This window comes from Pseudochaenichthys georgianus, chromosome 22 (genome assembly GCF_902827115.2).
Source record: "Pseudochaenichthys georgianus chromosome 22, fPseGeo1.2, whole genome shotgun sequence".
Taxonomy (NCBI): domain Eukaryota; kingdom Metazoa; phylum Chordata; class Actinopteri; order Perciformes; family Channichthyidae; genus Pseudochaenichthys; species Pseudochaenichthys georgianus.
This window is the reverse complement of record NC_047524.1, coordinates 19,982,553-20,000,915: the sequence shown is the minus strand read 5'-3', so window position 1 is coordinate 20,000,915 and position 18,363 is coordinate 19,982,553. Positions and strand designations below refer to the sequence as shown.

Below are 18,363 nucleotides of genomic sequence, written 5' to 3'. Positions count from 1 at the left end.
TCCGGAGTTTCAACCGGGTACCGGCCACCGAAGACTTTGCCCGGAAAACGGAGACGTTTTGGTCTGTGGACTGTGTTTACAGCTAAGCACACACGCTAACTACAAGCTCACTTGGGGTTGAGACTTTTTTACACGTTGCTTGACTGCCTGCAGTGCCCACATATCTGATCCAAACATAGTAACGTATATTGGGGAAAATAATTATCTAAAGTTATTTAATAATTGTGACATTTATCGTACTTTTTGATGGATGAATGATGCTCAAAGTGAGGGGGCAAAGAATACAACTGAGGGGGCAATGCCCCCTCGTGGCGCCGGGTCCGTGCTGATATGATCATGAACACTCCGAGCCCCCCCCCCTCTCTCTTTCTCTCACACTCACACACACACACACACACACACACACACACACACACACACACACACACACACACACACACACACACACACACACACACACACACACACACACACACACACACACACACACACACACACACACACACACACACACACACACACACACACACACGGTCTCTTCTGTCCTCGGCAGCAGAGTTGACATTTACACACACAACCACATCCAAGTATGTTAAAACTTCTTTAAACGTCTCTGATCATCAGCACTACCTTTTATTTATAAAATATATATAAAAAAGTATATGAGAGGCAAATAAAAGGTCACAATAACAACAACAACAACAACAACAACAAATAGATAGTATCTGTAACAAACATTAACATAACAATGTGTATCATTATAATACAAATAAAACAATTTAATAATTCATTTAAAATGTGCTTTCCATAACAATCGGCATGCATTTATGTTGATCGTGGTTGTTGAAATAGCCCTCTTTAAAGTTACAACATATTTATTTGGGACATAATGGACCCTTTCCGAATGTATTTCGTGAATACTTAAACATAAACGTTTTTTTTTTTAATCAAATATGAATAAATAAATACAAATACAAATTGTTACCAGGAATCTCATATATCTTGACAGTTATCATCAGCTGATTTTGCAGAATGGACACTCAGAAAGGGGCGTCGCTGTGATGTAACCGCTACGGTTCATCATCCTATTGGCTCGGAAACTTCCGGCTTCTTCCTCTTAGGTGAGATTAACAAAACAGAAAAATCAACACTACAGTGAGTAGACATTTGGCATAGATAGAGGGTACATTTCTCTCCGTAGACGGTTGTACCCTTTGCCTTAGCGTGTTGTGTAGTTTTCACCGTGTGGGATTAATAAGGAACTGCCGGCTCTCAACTACAGTAGAGTGTTTAGCTCGAAGCGGATTGCAGCCATGATGGCGTCAAGCTACAACGCTAAGGAAGAGGACGCTAACCACCCCGGTGCTGCGAATCACGCAGGGGCAGGGGTTGTGAAAAGTAAAAAGCCGGACAACACAGCGTTCAAACAGCAGAGACTACCCGCCTGGCAGCCCATCCTGACAGCTGGCACCGTGTTGCCCGCTTTCTTCGTTATCGGACTCATCTTCATCCCCATTGGCATCGGCCTGTATGTCACTTCCAACAACATCAAAGAGTTCGAGGTAGGGTCATGTCTGCCTGTCAGCTAACTTTATAGCCACCGCTGACCAGGTTCGTCTAGGTTTTTCTATACAGTCCATTTTAACCAGCCCACTATTCCCTAAAAGAGGCGACAACAGGCCATATGATAAATATAGTGCTAATCCTATTTACCTGTTGTATAACGACGAACAGGAACACAAATATCAAACGACACCTTTAAATTACCATGTAGGAACACTGAGCCCTTGTCATTAGCGTATTATACACTTAGTTGCTAGTTAGCTAAAACGATTGCAGTGTAATACACTGTAATGGAAGGAGGTAATATTTCAGAAAACTGTTTAAAACATTTGTAATGTTAACATTATTGTTATTCTCAGGCTGCTCCAAGTGCTTCTGCGGAGTAGTTTTGCATTATGATAATAATTCATATTTTGTCAGCATATTTATATCAAAATGTTAGAAACTTGAGTATAACGCAACATTTTGAAGCCAACCAAAATGACCTGTAAGCTGTCCTTTGTATAATATGGAAGTTAATTCAAGGCATTTGTATTCAAATTAGTTTATCTACTTGTACTGAATCAACTCTTTACTAAGTGTATATGGATAGAGTCCTATGAAAACATTATGCTTATCTAGTTTCTAGGTAAACTTATTATATTCAAACCTGCTCAATTAACTTATCTGCTCCTCCTTTTCAGATTGACTACACTGGTGCAAACATTGACAATCCATGCTACAACTGTGCCAAGAACTTCAGCTGGAACAGCACAGCACAGTGTGTCTGCGCCGTGACGTTCACATTGGAGCAGCCATTTGAGGTGAGCACCATCCTGCAGTATGCGGCCCTAATGAATAATATATGCCTTCAGCTCCAAAACTGATAGTGTTGCTTGAAGTGCTGTAGAAGAGAGAATCTGCACTCATGACAATAAAACTCCATTAAGATCTATTTTAGGTCCAAAGAAAGACAGACTCAAGGATTGTTTGGAGCTTTTATTATCATTGATTATTGTAGTCTGAAAATATACAGTCCTGTAACTTCCTGTAGGCTTCTATTGATCTTTTTTTATAAAAGCTCACCAGTTTCATCCAATTTTATTTCAAGTGTTTCTTTAGGTTTATTTGTATGCCTGTGATCTTAACAGCTTCCTTTATATCTAAATTTGTTGTTGAGGTTTATTTAAATTAAAGTTATTGTTTTTGGGTGAAACTAAAATCAAACTAAGGAAAACATTACATCTATGTTATCTGAGAACACAACCTATGTTTGTTACACACAAATCTTTCGTTAACAAATTAAGTTCTGTCTGTGGAGAATGGATCTGTAGAGATGGAGCTAAAGATCCATAAAAGCACTTTAGTGCAACCTGACTAAGGTACCGTCTACAGGCCTTAACTGATGCACTCTAAATGTCTATAACACAATCTCTCCTCTCCTCCAGAGCAATGTCTTCATGTACTACGGCTTATCCAACTTCTATCAGAACCACCGACGTTATGTTAAGTCCCGAGATGACAGCCAGCTGAATGGTGACCGGTCTGCTTTAACGGTATAATCTTTGTAAATGTTGAAATATTTTAACATGCCAACATTAAAATAAATGCCTTTTGCATCAGTAAACATTTTTCTTTTTACAGAACCCCAGCAAGGAATGTGAACCTTACCGTAGAAGTGAGGGATCCCCCATTGCTCCATGTGGGGCCATAGCTAACAGCCTTTTCAATGGTAAGTACCTTCACAGGATTATTGCTACTCATGTGTGCAACTAAAGTCTAAACTTCCTCTAAAAGCTTAGTACTTGACAAATCAGTTGCATACGTTTATCTCTTCAGCTACACTTCATTATAGAACAATATTGATGTAATGTTTGTTTGTTTCAGACACTCTGCAACTGTATCACATCGATTCCAACGGCACCTTGAATGAAATTCCTCTGGTCAAGAAGGGAATTGCGTGGTGGACGGACAAACATGTGAAATTCAGGAACCCTGGTGGAAACAACAACCTAACTGTAGCTTTTCAAGGTGATTTCAGCAAACAGTGCACATGACCTTCTCGGCTCATTGATAGGGAATTATTCATAGGGCCCATTAAGATTATGTTCTGATCATTTTAGTGTATGATAAGGCATGCCCCTTCCTTGTGCTTGGACTTCAACCAGAGCTGTGTCTTAAATATAACCAGAATTGACTTCTTCAGAGTTTGACCCTGCCAGAGACATAAACTGGTCCTTGTGTTTGCAGTTCTTGGCGCCAATAATTTCTTCACACTCATAATCACTTAGGGTGCATTGACCACCTTTGTTTTGCCTTGTTGTTTCTCAGGCACATCTAAGCCGGTGAACTGGAAGAAGCCAGTGTTCGAGTTGGACCCCGAAGATCCTGAGAACAACGGCTTCATCAACGAGGACTTCATCGTGTGGATGCGTACAGCGGCACTGCCCACCTTTCGCAAGCTCTATCGCATCATCCAGAAGAAGCCGAGCACAACCCCCACTCTACCCAGTGGCAAATACGTCTTGAACGTCACTTACAGTATCCTTTGAATTATTACTGTACTGCATATCAAAATTAGAGCTAGCCCTAGTCTCTAGGGTTGACTAGCATGCATTTTCTTTCCTTTTGTTAAACTTCACGGGTAAAATTATTAATAAAAACAACATTTCAGATTATTTAAAATCATATGCATCAATTGATATGGTGATACTATTATATAAGTTTTTTTTACAAAATGTTGTCGTAGTTAATCATGCTGTGTTAGCTCTGTTAAAAAAATTAATTTGCATCCAGAATCTCCAGTATTTTTTCTTTTAACCAACTGACCATCAGATTACCCCGTGCTCAGCTTTGATGGTCGCAAGCGGATGATCCTGAGCACCATCTCCTGGATGGGAGGGAAGAACCCCTTCCTTGGCATTGCCTACATCACTGTGGGCTCCATCTGCTTCTTCCTGGGTGTCGTTCTGCTCATCATCCACCATAAATATGACAACCGCAACAACAGTGCAGATATTCCAAACTAAACTGCTCTTTTATCACGTTCTTCCCGTCTATGCATGCATGAGGGGACCCCAAAGTGTCCGTTCTGGACTGCTTGTTGACTTTAGCGTGAATACACTGGTCTCAGTCATTTGTTGTGTGTTTGTGTAAAGACAGCATTGTCTTTAGTGTCTCATCAAAAGCTGTGTTTTTGTGTTGGGCAACTAAGGCAAATGAAAGATGCTACAGTCTGTGTCTGTGTGCATATAGCTTTATGTCAGCTGCAGAGAATGTCATATCCTATCCTGTCTTCTATTTATCTATACATTATCAAAGTGTCTGTTTTATTTTAGCAGTGCTTTGCGAATGGCTTAATTACTGAATTATGTGTGTATTTTTAATGCAAGTTTTTATCTATATTATGTACTGTAGTAGTATGTCCTGCTGATGAATGTACCATTATACATTACAGATTTTGAGATTACCTTGTACATAGAATGGGGAAAGTCATTGCTCGTGTGCCGTTAATAATCGATAGCAGCACTGATATTAACTTGAAGTATATTATGCTTGCCGAGTCATAGTATACTTATGACGAGTAGTACCAAAAGTGTGATTATTTACCTCCACTGTAACTGAAACTCAGCCAGTCACAAGGCATATTTTTCAAATTACAATCTGATGCTTATTAATAATGAAAAGTGGAATTATAATCGTATACTATTATATTCATTATTCTAATTATCTGGGTAGCGCAGGCTGATGAGAGCACAACAACAATTTAATTTTGACAGTTGGGCCTGAGTGCTGGATTATCTTGCGTTCTGTAATGTTGACCAAATGATATGCACTTTAAAAGTGTCACATTTGTAAATCACCAACTTGTTTGTTATTTTTTGTTACAAAATGTCATTCTGGATTTAAGTTGAGTAAATTGTTTAAATTTGAAATTTATGGGTTTTATACAAGGTTTTTAGGGTCCAATTTGGTGAATGTTTTCCTGTAAATTGTGATTTTCTTTATTTGCATATCACTATCACAGCCATAACTTAATCATATCACTACCGCTACTTTTCTGAGGGTGTATTTGTCCTTTTTTATTTATTGTAATACATTATATAATAAGTCATATTATATAATAGCTAAATAAAAAACTTGACCCACTAATTTTAACAGTGTCACAAGACCGGAAGTAACAATGGATTGTGGGAAGTCAGACTGTCAGTGTGTGTCCTTGTGCTCTGCCTTTACCTCTTAGTTTACGATAACAGAAGTTTTCCAAAATGTACAGACAACTATTGGTAAGACAACGTTTCAACTTTTGTACTTTTGTATCAAGTTGCTGTTCTGTTATTAATTTTGTTTTTACCATGTATAATGAATACGAAACTTTAGCTAGGTAAATTCTTATTGACGAGTAACGGTCCTGACATTTGCTAAGTAACCCCGCTTTCAGCTGAGAGTTTAACGTCATTAAACCCTCGAGATATTTAAGTAAAAAACGATGTTACATATAATATTATTGTCATATGTCATAGAGCAAATGTAAAATGGTTTGATATTTACCCTTTTGTCAGGACACCTGCTACCTAGCACCTTAGGCAACAGGAATACAATAAAGTCAGGTTAGTGATGTTACACACGATGCGAATACAGACCTATGGCTGTATCGATTGCTTCGCTTCAACTCAACAAAAACGTACCCACTATAAACATGAATCAAGGACGTGCTTGTCAACCTGCCACATCATGTGAAACTTGCAAAACCTCCATAATGTATTCGGTTTACTGTATACAGTGTGGTGTGACAGTTAGACGACAGAGTTTTAAAGAGAAATCGAGGTAAAGTTTCAGGTAAGTTATGATTACATTTAGGTAGGGCTGTTTAACACCCGCTTTTTTATAATGTGTACCATTAATCCATCCACGTGCATTTACATAAAAGGATACTTTAAACATATTGCCAAACCATTAACCATGATATTGTGTACCTATCATCTTTGACTGTATGTAGCACCACCATTTTGAGCTATATGATCAACAGTGGCAGCAGTGACCTCTGATTTGACTCAGTCTTGTGCACTTGTATGAAGGGTGCATCGGCCATAAGATGTCACCATTGAGACCATTTAAAAAGGGAACTATTTTGAGCACAATTTTTTTTTGTGGCATCATATACTGTTAGTCATGCTTAGACTTAAATTGTTTAAAGGTCCCATGACATGGCCATTTCTACTGATCATAATTCCATTGTTGAGGTCTACTAGAATATATTTACATTGTTCAATGTTCCAAAATCACATTGGTTTCTCATACAGCATAGTATGTGTATTCACTCTGTCCAAACGGCTCTATGAGCCCACTGTGCACTGATTGGTCAGCTCGCCCACTCTGTTATGATGAGTCCACCACCGTTACAGCGGAACATCAGTGATTATGTGTTACAGTGGCGTTTGTTAGCAACCAGAAAATGACACCAGTAATGACAAACAGATGAGTGCTGCGTGGGGTCTGGGTGCCGTGTTGGCGGGACGTTGCGGGGCTCGCTGCTCCGCCCTTTGAGGCTCGAGTGTGAGCTGGATTACTGGTGACATTTCCTGGTTGCTGCGTGGGGTCTGCGAGACACTGCGAAACTCAGCCTGAGCACACACATAAACTCACAGCCTGGCTGTTTGCCACACAGTTCGCCAAACACTACGGCCTGAGAAAAGATAAGGCTGAGTGAGTGTTTCTCCGCAATCCCAACTCGTCTATTACCAACGTTCAGGGAGCTCTATGCTCAACGCTAAAGGTCCCCCCACTGCGTTTGATAGTAACGCCAAGGGATCCCGGTGTGAGGAGCTCCACGGATTGGTCCATTTGGACCAATTGGTCCATTTGGGTATGGTCACGTGACATTTTTTTTCCTGAGTACACAGGAAAAAAAAATGTAAAAAGAAAAATCTCCAACGAGGCGTTCTGGGGCAGTAGGACTTTTCTGTGTTCGAGTTTTACTCGCTACTTTGAGGGTTTGTGACATTACAGACCGTTTACATGCAGAAAAAGCTACATAACACACAAGAGGACGGGTAATAACCCGAAAAGCATGACATGGGACCTTTAAACTTGAAAAATACTCAGTTGAGAGATTTCCCCAACAGGGACTTCGGCTGCTCTCCAGGCGGACCATCACAAGCAGTGCCCGCAGACAGGCTAATAACGGTGTGAAGGAAAAACAAAAACTGTTTCAGGTAATGTTTTTGAAAACTATATGACATTATGATCACATTAATTTCCCATTTGAGCTTTGTAACAGTGTTTCAGATGCTGTCTGACTCCTGTAAACCACAGGAGTAGTCTAGTCTTACTAAGTTTTCTTTCTGACACTTCTAATGATACATCTGAGCAAAGGTAATATCATAAATGTGAAGTGAAATACACGTTTTCTCACTTAAAGGGGACCTATCATGCAAAATGCACTTTTGTACGTCTTTTATACATGAATATGTGTCCCCGGTGTGTCAGGGAACTCACCAAGTGTCAGAAAACACAACCCTCTCTCTTTTCCTCCATACCCAAATCTCTAAAAAAAGGGGCTGCAACGGAGCTGATACAGATTTGAATTTTTATGACGTCAGAAAAGGGGTGCTCCGCCTATATGGGCAACTCTCCACCTATCAGGGGAATGGGGGGTTGGGCCACGGCCATTGGCGCTCGAAAGCGCTGGAGACGCTGTAGTACATATTAGGGTATTAGGGTTGCCAGAAACTGACCATGATCAAAATCGATTATTCGGCAGCCCTGGCGAATAATAATCGATTATTCGGCAATGCTATTATTAATACAGGCTGTAGCCTGTATTATTAATAATAGCAGCATTGCAATAAATAAATTGTGCACGCATCACGCATCTTCAAATGGATGCACTCAAAACGCATTGTTGAGGTTGAGCTGTGATAGACCAACGTCTTTTGGCAGAGCTTGCATTTAACTTCCTTTGGACTTGTAAGTTCGAAGTAGTTCCACGAGGAGGAACTCTTTTTACCTGCCGCTTTGTTCATCTTTAGTCGCACATGTGAGGGAGAGGGGGGGTGGGGGCGGGGTCGGTGTGTAGCGTGCTGCAGCAGCAGTCTGCTCTGCACGCAGGTTTCCTCCAGGTTTACAGTAAAACAAACTGGTGGTGTGACCAATGGCCATTTACAATTATTAATACTATTACTATTATTAGCATTAATCTATATTTTGGTTGAAACTAACGAAAAAAACCAAAAACAAATAATAATAAAAAAATATATAAATAAAATCGATTTTTAAAAATAATATTCGATTATGGATACTGTAACGAATATTCGAATAATCGAATAATCACTGGCATCCCTAGTACATATGCCAGGCCTGTAAATGGCGCTGTAGTCTGCCACACAAGCAGCGAAGAAGACTTCTCACAGAATCAGCCCTTGCAAAAACAGGGTTGGAAAAGAGCAAATAGAGCAAAATGAGGCATGGCTAAAATGCATGATCTGTTTGGTATTTTGAAAAAAACTTCACATACATGTTTTATATAGGTATGGCCCTACACACTATATTATTCAAATATAGCATGATAGGTCCACTTTAACAAAAAAGTCAATGTCTGATGTCTAGTGAAGCATTGTTGGTATGAAACATTCTTTATAACTGTGAAATTAAATCTTAATTTAGGCACCTTTTTGTCATACTTTGAAGGTAATTATATTTTCTTTGTTTTTACAATGTCAAAGTTTCTACTTTATTCCCAGGTTCTGGAGACAGAATCAAATGTTATCCTGTTTGTAGCCTGACAGATAAGTATAAGAGGGTTTCAACTTTCCACCCTGCAGTGTTTGGATGACCTTCGCCTGTAGCTGAGGCTGGAGTTATACTAATTATGCTTGCGAGCCGCTAATTAAAAAGCCATTGCAAAACCAACGTTCCAATGTGGCAGGCTTTTGCTGATCCATGCATAGCGCTAGGAATTACAGTGGTCGTAGTTGACAAATGGCCTATCCTTGCTTCTATATCCTAGAGCAAGCACTGCTTCATTGCACAGTTTACTGTACGTCACCACTTAATTGCTATGGTTAACCAGAGATGAGCCCTACAACAATTTGAATACCATAGAAACATCAACAAAGTCCTCAACATAGCCTTGAAGTTATCTCTTCTGAATTAACTACGCCTTGACTTTCTATGCAGGAGGACAACGGTTTACCTATCCATCTGAAGGGCGGGGTGAAGGACGCTCTCATCTACAGATTCACAATGGCTCTCACTGTATTTGGTAAGTCAGCATTTGTCTGAGATTTGATGAGTCAGGCTCACTCTGCATGTCTCAGTCTGTCTTTATTCAAGGGAAACATCTCATGCCAGTGGCCTGACCCCAATGTTATTACTGAAACTGACTTGGAAAGTCAAATAACTATAATTGCACGATGCCTCATGAAGGGTTGTTTGAAGTCAACATAGATGCTTGTGTTGTACTGTATCTCCGGCACATCTGTAATACATGTCTGCTCTTTCCACAGGGAGTGGATATGTGGTGTACGAGCTGTTTACTGCTGCGATGCCCAAGAAGGCATAGTGAAACAGGATCGGGCTATCTGACGGAACAATCATGCACTCGCTGCTCACTCATCAAGTCTGTGCTGCTCAGATTTGTATTCTTGGACATTATTTGTTCTATCAATACTATCAGTATGTGTCATGTTTGATGTATTTATTGACTGTACAAATCATGAGCTGTTGATAATAATAAAAATAAATATCTTGTGAAATTGTGTCACTTTTTAAAAATGGATTCCTGCTGTAGATGTAAACTTTGCAACACGCTTCCATTGAGTCTAATGCTTTAGATTTGTATTATTCACCAACAGATTTAAAGTAGGATATTGTAGTCTGTTAGTAACCTGTGTATATTTATTAAGACTAGATTGGATTTCCTTCACATATCCAAACATTTGTATCTACTGCAGGTCTCTGATTTGAGCACTAGAGGGCAATACAAACCAGTCAGAAGGCTCACGGTGGCAATTACTTTCAGCTGTTTCTGAAATACTTCGATTTATCCAGCAAAATGAATGTTCCTTTGGTTCCCACATTATTTATAAACTTATGGAATATATGGATTAACCTTATTAAACGAATTGTGGTGTATTCAAGCATCTTGAACGCATTGTGAGATAATCCACATATGACACGAATATCCAAGAGGTTTCTTAAAACATTAAGCTTTCATTTCAGTCCACATCTGGGTAAATAAATTGGATAAGGTTGCCTGTTGCGCATATAAAACACAAATGTTGCCCTGCTGTGAAATTCACATTGGCATTGGAAACTCATTAAATCAACAGACCAAAAGAATGCAGGAAAAAATGTCATTTCCAAACATTGGATCGGTCTCTGCGGGGGACATGCATCAACTGACGGGCAGAGTTTCGTAAGACACCCATATGATGGTAAACTGAGAGTTGGAACTGCCCCCCCTATTAAGTAGTCGATGGTGGAAAGATTCTTCCCACTTTGAAAGAGGGTTTTCCTTCTTGGACATCTGCTGTTGGAGCTTCCAGTAGCCAGAGAGAGGAGAGGGGTCCAGCCGCAGCTCCTGACATTCTTACTTGACTTTCCAGAGGGGGAGGCTTCAAGCAGGCTGCTCTCACATTTGCTCGGTCAATTTTTTTGGGGGTTTGAATAGGTAAGTTGACTTAATTTTATTTATTTTCAAAAGTGTATTATCGGAGCTTTAACAATACAAATAACTACTTGTTTCAATACATTTGACAGAATATGTTGATTTTTGTCGCAGTTTTTTTTTTTTTAGGATGCATTTCACATCAACTTAATCACTGTGTGATAAATCTAACTTAACGTCGTTTTTTGTTTTTTTAAGATAAATTACTTTCGAAGATCTTTTTAATCACGTTATTGAACTGAGCTGAATGAAATTGCAACTTCAACATTCAAAGACAAGCAAAGTCTATGTAATGTCTAGGCACATTTGTTTTGTGATCATGCATTAATAGGCTTGCTTTTTGGCTTTAATTGCAGTTTAAATTAGATTAAACCCCAATTGTGTGCGAGGGGCCAACAGAGTAATGTTGGTCCCTTTGGCTGCAGTATTCCTGCTCGTGCACCAGGCGGTGCGCACAGCCTGTGGTAGGATACATTTAAAGACACTTTCAGCAAAAAAGGGATACTGTGTGGATGTGGTTTACTGGTATAAGTAAAAAGAGTAACCCCATTGCATACGTTTCATTCATTTCGGTATTGTATTTAAATGCTGTAATTGAAGGAGAGGATTAAGGTTGGATTTTTGAAATTTAAATGTATATAAAACTTATTTTGTTCAAAATGACTTTCAATCAAAATGCACTGTAATATTTTACACATTTAGACACATATACAATATCATTAAGTTGCATGAATGAAGAGTTTCACCCAGACATCATCCCTGTAAAGTGAGGTAGAACCAAAGGAAAGGCTATACTATGTGTGAGCTACATAGCGACTAAAACAATCAGGAGAGCTAGAAGGCAAAAGAGTCCCAGATTATAGTTAAGAAAATCAGACGGATGAACATGTGTAAAACAGTTTTTCTAAGTCCCTCATTACCAAATACCTACAATAATACCCACCTCAGGGTGTGGGAATCAACTAAGCAGTCAGGTGTGGCAGTTGTTGTGTAACAAAGTCTAGATGGATCTTGCAGTCTGTCATTAAGGAGAGTAATGATTGAATAATAGGAGCTATGATTATTTATTCCAGAAAAATATTATTTTAAATGCACCATGTACTTTTAATGAAGCGCAAACTGGGTGTTCTTCAGTTCATGTTAAATCTCGATACAGTGGTATATTAGTCATAATGTATCGCCTGCATGTGTTGCTGCCTATGCCCACACTGACCGTGAGCTTGTAATAAACCTGCATCCTAAAACATGTTTTCTCTTTATCATCAGACTGATTGATGCTCTGCTGACCCTTCAGGACCAAACATGAAAATAGGGCTGTCACTGGCCGTGGCTGCCTTCTTTGCAGCACTGCTCTCCACCATAGATGCCCAAGGTAAAAGAAAGCACTTGGCCTCACGGCACTCACACTCTGTCTCTTTATCTCTTCCTTCTCTTCTTTCTCCTGTACACCTCCAATGGTTCTCTATGTTACAGGGATTAGTCACTTTAAAGAGTCATCTCATTGACACTGAACTCTTTGTATTGATAAACTAAATAAAGTTATTCTTGGTTCATGTGTATGTTATATGACTGTGCATTTTGGACTACTGACTTAATTTGTAATGCTTTTATCCCTCATTTGCAGCGTACTTTGTCCGATTTATCTGTGTGGACAGGCTTTAATGTCAAATCCAAATCCAGATCTCATTTACTTGTATGGTTTTGTTCTTTTGGATTAAACCAATAATTCTGGAGCCATGTTCACAAATGTAAATATAAAGAATACCACACTTGCAAGTTTATTTCATTTCCGATTTCTTATTAAATGCATTTAACAGCAGGGCACAGAATAGAATTCAAATGTTTGTCTTAGGAAGGCTGCTGTCGTTTCAATTTAATGACAGCAAGTGTATGCACTTTTTCCAAAGCAAAATTTGGAACATTGCCAAGTTCTTGTTAATTAGGCATTTAAATACTTCATCATATATTTATGCTGAGGTTGTAGTAGGATGTTGTAAATCTCGTCCTGTGGCAGCAAGTAAATACAGTGCTTTAACATATTAAATTACTTAAGCAACATCATAGTTGTACTATAGCGGAAACAGAGTGCAATAATTTAAAATACATAAAAAACAGCAAAAAGCGTAAACGTAGTGCTATGTTAAGCAATTAAGTTTGGTAGAAAGTTTAATAAATGGTTATATCCAAAGGGTTCAAAACTGTATGTATAATCTTGTGACTATCCCTGTTGGATTTTGTGCTCATATTACTATTGTTTTAGCATCTATTAAATGCACTTTACTGTACATATCACAAGGGCCAACATGTCATAGACTGTTAACAATCTGTCAGGAATTTTGACAGAAAATGACTCAAAGTAATTTCATATGCAAACATTTCAATCCAGTATAATGACAAATATGGAAATATAGTATGGAAACCCTCAGATTTCTTTCCTTCTGAAAGCTCTGGCAGCGTGAGAGGAGTCTAACGTCTCCTCTCACATATCTCCACCAACCGAATGGAAAGATGAAATACGAGAATAGCAAATTAATCCTCAGACAGCGCAAAGACAAAGAGCCTTTCTAGGGCTCTTTTGCGGGTATTTGCAAAATGCTGAGTTGCAATACATATGGAAAGTTAATATGCAGCAATGTTTAATGTCAGCACATGTTGTGGAATTACTTTGGCATCTGTCCTGCCTCTTTGGGAGAGTCGGTGTACTTTCCTCCTCTTTTTGGTCTCTCCTCCTGGCAGCAACTCAGGCCAGGATGGCTGTCTGGCTGGAGACTGAGGTTACTAATGGAACAGTAGCCAGACTCTGGCCCCTGGGAGCCTGAGGTGTCTTTTATTAGGAACTGATGGGACTGACATCCATGTAACAAGAGCAACCACAATGTCCAAATAACCAGAGATTGTTAGTTTGACAAAACCACCTTTGTTCCTCAGTATATTTTATAAGCAGGAGGATATGGTCAGAGACATTGTAACACATTGAAATTGCCTGAAACAAGCAAATGTAGGAGAGCCACGTTGACATGGAAGTCAACCCTTGCCTAGAACAATTTCATCAAAATGTTTGAATCCGTAAATTGATTGGCAATTGCTACCCACCTCCACTCCTACACCCACACCCACATACACTTCCGTACCCCATACCATTTCGTGTTGGAGATGCGTACTCACGGAGAAATCAGGTGGAACGCGGCCCATCGGGGCTCCTTGAGTTGATAAGTCAGGTTGGTGATCCTCAAATCGCAGTTTTTAAATTATCTGGTGGGCTCCTGTTTGTCATCTGCCTGTGCATTCAGTGTGTCCCAAGCTATGGCTTCCTCCTCAAAATGTATTTTACAATGATATTCTTGCCTCCCATGGCATTCTTATTCTACTTTACAGCTAGCATGAACCCACCCTACGGTCCCATGCATGCTCACTTACCTAAGATCAGCCCCATCATGGTATGTTACCACTATGGGTAAATTAAGGCTCTGCCTGGCACTACAAGTCAGTTAAAATTTCATCATGCTATCCTCAAGAAAATATTGAATGTATCACAAAATAATATTTGTTTAGTCTTACACTATTTTTTTTTTTTGATTGAACACTTATTTGCTACTGTTTCTAATTACATCACTTTTCGAGGCGAGTAGCATGAAGCATGAACTTAGCTAACTATTTAATTAACAAATAAATTAAGACAGAGGTAGTTTAAAACTAACCTTATGACCCTTTTCAAGTGGCAATGGATAACTTGGTTAATAAAATGGGAAACAAATGTAACTTTTATGCATGTAAATAACACATGCTAAATGTTAGCACTAACATTAGCTAACTAACATTAGCCCTTTCCCTCGATTTCGTACCAACCTAAAGGCTGTAAAAAAGGAATATCATTTAAAAATATGTTTGTCATCTCTGTCTGTGTGGTCCCAATTGTACATGGAAACTAAGTCCAGTCAATTAAAGTTGTTAAACCAAACAACTTTCTCATGTACATGATGCATGACGCTGTCTTCAAGTCAGCTCGATGTAAAGACGCGAGGCCTTGTCACACTTTATATGTTTTTCCTTTATTTATTTTGATGTACACACTTTCTCTATTATAGTACATCTAAACAGTTTAAAGATTGTCTACATTAATTTGTTCTCCCTTGACGAATGCATTATTCTGCCAATGAAAAAGTACACAAGGGTCTCCGGCGACATATTGTGTATTCTTTTTAAAAGGTTTGCAATGGATGTGTGCCACTCATCGTGTAAAGAGTTCTAACCAAATCAAAGCACTTTTCATCTTTGAAATATGTTTATATACAATGTATATATAACATATGGTGTTTAACTTTGTCAAGAGTTACTTCAACAACTATATGGCAACCTTGATTCCATTGTATAATCAGTATCTGTTGTATTTGTGTTTTGCTGAGATCAACTCGTACATATAAGCAGTTTAGTATAAGGTCGGGGCATGCGTTGTTATGACTGCACTCAGCATGTGTTGTTTGGTTCACTCAATGTTTGCACTTTGGTAGAGTTTGCGTGGAGTCGTGCCCATGTTGCGTATGCCAGTGCTTGAGTTGCTGGCCATCGTGGTTGGGCAACTCAAACAAATGCCATTTTACTCCAAAATGGCTTCTCACACTTTTTTCAATGTTGTCACATGTTCTTTACTTGTCATCCTTACAAATGGACATCAGTGCCATGTGTCTGTCCCCAACAACGAACAATTCCACTTCAGTCATGAAGTGTTTGTCGTTGGGATCAATGTGAATGCTTGATAAAAATGCCTATCATTAATTTGATCATAAATATTAAATTCATACATATGTTTATATTTGTGATTTACCAATTGTGTTTGAACTCTTTTTTGCAGTGGAACCCCCCTCAAACTTGAAATATAAAATTCTCAATGAGAACTCAGTGGAAATGTCATGGACAAGACCCTCATCAAGAATAGAGGGCTTCAGGCTACAAGTTGTAGCTGATGCAGGTCAGTATGGAAGTGAGCACTTAGAGTAGGTTATTGATATGAGCCCAACATCAGTTGATTTGGTTTTGAATTCCCTCTCCTAGATGAACCATCCAGAGACTTTACGCTTGATGCATATGCCACAATGACCAAAATCACTAACCTGACAGCTGACCTGGACTACACGGTGTCCATAAACTCCTATTATGGGTCAGAGGAAAGTATTCCCATCTTTGGACAACTTACAAGTAAGTCATTTTTTTCAAAGGGGGTTCATTCAGATTGTTTAGAAAATTCACAACTCACTTCATTTCAAGTGTAAAATCACAAGACACAAGCACTAGCATGACTGCATTGTTACAGTTAGTAAGCACAAAATCAACTTTAAGCATCTACATAATTTTCTACGTCTCAACATACAGAACATCTCCTTCTTCACCATACCAATAGAAATAAAAATGTACCTTTAATTACACAAAAAATGATTCCATGTAGCAGTTTCATCTAGCCGCAGGAGATGAAGGAAAGTAGGGAAAAATCACATCTGCTTTCTATCTCTGAATTGCTCACTGTTTATAGTTAATGCAGCATGAAGATATGCGTTTGTGTAAATGTGGGTTTGACCCTCTTGACCAGATTTTATGATGTGTTGACTCTATTGCCAGTGAAAAAGCGCAAAGTGAGGCTGGCATATGTGCGATGCTAACTCACTATGTGTTTCCTGTGTTTCAGTCCAGTCCAGTAACACCAGTGGGCGAGTCAGGAAGCCAGAGATAGATGCAATCAGTGAGTATGTTTACTGTAATGTTAACCAAAATCTAAACCGGGTCTGTCCTTCTAGTTTTTTGTCATCAAAATATGTTTTGCCCATGGAATAATTTGGTCAAGTGTACATTTCACCCCGTGGAGGGGTTATAACTGGATAAGCAGAGAGGGAGTGGGAGGGCATATATTGGTTATTATAATTGACACCAGTCTGTACATTAAAAAAAAGGGAAAGAAAGGCTTGAAGCTACTGTAGGAGACATGTGTTCTCTTATGAGTCATTGGGTGGAGAGGAGCAGGAGGGGGTTGTCAAGCAATGACGTATTCACTGTGCCACATAGAGGCAGGTTTTAAAGATGTGGCAGTTCTAATTATGATGTCCCCTTGTCAAACTCTTCTACTCATATTGTGAGATCTATCTGTGTACATTTACAAAAGGACACGCTCACTTTCCACCTATAACTGTTGATCTTTCTGGAAACTTTGCCAACTTCCCATCCTATATCCTTACGTGAAGCTCTCAGAAATTATTTTACAAGCACTCAACATTTTTGAATAAACCCTAATTTGGTGCCATCATTTTCAACATTAAGTCAGGGAAACTTTTAAGGAGAAGTATGCCCTTTTAAGAAGGAATCTCATGAGTGGTGAGGAACATCATTTGGAGTCAATGAGACTTTGGGGAAATGAGGAATAAAGGCTACATGAGCCCTGCCAATTATATCAATAGATTCATCTTAAATGCTCCAGAGAATTTAATCTAGGATTGAAAGCCCCTTAGGATTTAAAAGTATTAAAGTGAATAATGCTGTTGGAACTTCTGTTAAATGTTTAGTCTGATCTTTTTCCTCAGTCTGCCGGAATGACTATACCAGCCCACTGTTTGGCACTGGCTAATATTTCCTTTGATGTCAGAATGCACATTTCTGAGCCGTCCAACTATTTGTCAAGGATTTGATTTGTTTTAGACCGGAATAGAAATAGGCCAGTGAAAATATTGTAAAATTGGAATAAAAAAAAGCTCACTATCAAAACTGCCTGGCTTCACAAAAACCTTCTACATTATTTTCTTACTGTCTATCTTGACTGACTTTTATTTCTCCAATCTTTCCTTAGAGTGTTCGGTCAGTGCATTGGCAGATTTGGTTTTTCTGGTGGATGGCTCATGGAGTGTGGGCAGAGAGAACTTCAAGCACATTCGTAGTTTCATCAGTGCCATGGCAGGGGCCTTCGACATTGGCATTGACAAGACACGGGTTGCCGTAGTTCAGTACAGTACAGACACCCGAACAGAGTTTCCCCTCACACGTTACAACAGAAGGGGAGATCTTCTCCAAGCTATCAACTCCCTGCCATACAAAGGCGGAAATACTATGACAGGTAAGGTGTTCATTTCAGAACGAGATACAGTATTGTAGAGGTATACATTTACAGGTTTTTT

At 39.1% G+C, this 18,363-nt stretch overlaps 3 protein-coding genes across 4 annotated transcripts in view; all 3 read left to right on the top strand.

Moving 5' to 3' along the window:
* The first annotated feature begins 1,077 nt into the window (after positions 1–1,077).
* LOC117467556 (cell cycle control protein 50A-like) lies at positions 1,078–5,404 on the top strand. The gene is made up of 7 exons (XM_034111238.2): positions 1,078–1,562; positions 2,247–2,366; positions 2,991–3,098; positions 3,187–3,274; positions 3,430–3,573; positions 3,874–4,083; positions 4,378–5,404. Exons 1-7 carry the CDS (start codon positions 1,314–1,316, stop codon positions 4,569–4,571), a joined length of 1,113 nt encoding a protein of 370 aa, XP_033967129.1. The 5' UTR covers positions 1,078–1,313; the 3' UTR covers positions 4,572–5,404.
* A 99-nt stretch (positions 5,405–5,503) lies between these two features.
* Positions 5,504–10,298, top strand: cox7a2a (cytochrome c oxidase subunit 7A2a). Of its 2 annotated transcripts, XM_034111240.2 has the most exons (5): positions 5,504–5,828; positions 7,668–7,757; positions 9,208–9,231; positions 9,721–9,805; positions 10,050–10,298. In XM_034111240.2, the coding sequence occupies exons 1-5, from the start codon at positions 5,811–5,813 to the stop codon at positions 10,103–10,105; spliced, it is 273 nt and encodes a 90-aa protein (XP_033967131.1). In that variant the 5' UTR covers positions 5,504–5,810; the 3' UTR covers positions 10,106–10,298. The 2 variants fall into 2 exon arrangements, with proteins under 2 accessions (XP_033967131.1, XP_033967132.1); XM_034111241.2 differs by lacking the exon at positions 9,208–9,231.
* Positions 10,299–11,124: 826 nt separating this feature from the next.
* The window catches only part of LOC117467689 (collagen alpha-1(XII) chain-like), a 67,153-nt gene continuing 59,914 nt past the window's right edge, over positions 11,125–18,363 (top strand). Inside the window, 6 exon segments of the mRNA XM_034111503.2 lie at positions 11,125–11,215; positions 12,479–12,584; positions 16,062–16,178; positions 16,262–16,405; positions 16,890–16,943; positions 18,039–18,302. Of these exon segments, the coding sequence (XP_033967394.1) occupies positions 12,515–12,584; positions 16,062–16,178; positions 16,262–16,405; positions 16,890–16,943; positions 18,039–18,302 (649 nt within the window). The 5' untranslated portion in view covers positions 11,125–11,215; positions 12,479–12,514.